Source organism: Pristiophorus japonicus, chromosome 2 (genome assembly GCF_044704955.1).
Source record: "Pristiophorus japonicus isolate sPriJap1 chromosome 2, sPriJap1.hap1, whole genome shotgun sequence".
NCBI lineage: Eukaryota > Metazoa > Chordata > Chondrichthyes > Pristiophoridae > Pristiophorus > Pristiophorus japonicus.
The window spans coordinates 114621515-114622795 of NC_091978.1; the positions used below are offsets into that span (position 1 = coordinate 114621515).

At 38.3% G+C, this 1281-nt stretch overlaps 1 protein-coding gene across 1 annotated transcript; it reads left to right on the top strand.

Annotated features, from left to right (window-relative positions):
• Positions 1 to 435: 435 nt before the first annotated feature.
• hspb3 (heat shock protein, alpha-crystallin-related, b3) lies at positions 436 to 864 on the top strand. Its single transcript, XM_070860389.1, has one exon. The coding sequence runs from the start codon at positions 436 to 438 to the stop codon at positions 862 to 864; it is 429 nt and encodes a 142-aa protein (XP_070716490.1).
• Positions 865 to 1281: the final 417 nt, after the last annotated feature.

Consider the following 1281-nt stretch of genomic DNA (forward strand, 5'->3'; position numbering starts at 1 on the left):
TTGAAGTGTGACAGAAGCACGATGGACACAAGACTTTAGTATATACAGTTAGATAACTGCTGTAATAGTAACTAGTAGAGCCACTGAGCAGTTTCTTCTACAAGCAGTTCTCAGTAGGAGCCATTCATGTGCTGAGGAAGGACAAATCCTATTTGCAGATTAGTTACTTAGCCAGTGACTATAGGAGCCAAATGTTTGGAATTGCCTACATTCTTTCCAAAGTATTAAAAGGAAACTGAGTCTCAAGCATAGAAATATTTTGTCTCGAGATAGTGCCCAAAATACCCTTTCTATAAAAGGCAGACTGATTACTCCAAATGAGAAGCTAGAGCGCAGAAGTAAGCAGCAGCTGCCCAGTTAAAGACTGATCCTGGACACTTTTTTAAAAAGTAACTGTTTCAAATTAAAAGTTTTCCATTTGTAATATTGAGATTAATGGAGGAAGGAATTGTAAGACACTGGACTTACACTCCTGTTCGATACCAGCACAGGTTAGCAGACCGTGATCTCACAGAATGCAAACTGGATCACTTGCTGTTTGCCCTCCCGGGTCCAGGAGAAAGAATTGGGACAGGGGACAAACTTTCAGTCGAAGAATCGGCAAATTCAGTGGAGACCACTGAGGCTGAAATGTTGTTTGAAATCATGTTGGATGTAGTACAGTTCCGCCCTGAAGATATCATCATTCAAGTATTCGAAGGATGGCTTCTCATCAGGGCCCAGCACGGACGAAGAATGGATGAACATGGTTTTATTTCAAGGAGCTTTACAAGACAGTACAAATTACCAGATGGTGTGCACTCAAAAGATCTTTCTGCTATGCTATGTCACGATGGCATTCTGGTGGTGAAGACAAAACCATAGCTGAAACACCGACTGAAGAATTCATATTATATGAAGTAGCTCATGCTGAATTATTGTATATGTTTAACAAAAATGTTGAAATTTAGTAAGTACAGTAGCACATCAAATACATATTGGTATAAATTATGTATCTATTATAATTTAAAGGCGATAGGTTCACAGTGATAAAAGCGTTGAAAAATGGTACACTTAATTTGCAACACAATTTGTTGTGCTACGGTTGTGTGTTTTTGTCGGCTGTATTCCAGGGAAGGAGATTATGTATGAATCTCCTTAAGTTTTCTTTGTTGTTATGAGAAAGAAAGGCTTTTTTATACAGATCTAAGCATTCAGTTGGATGGAATGGTTGCTCTGTACCTTAAAAATATGGGTGTACTCAATTTATCAGTAATGTTTTTACCAACTGATATCGGTGCA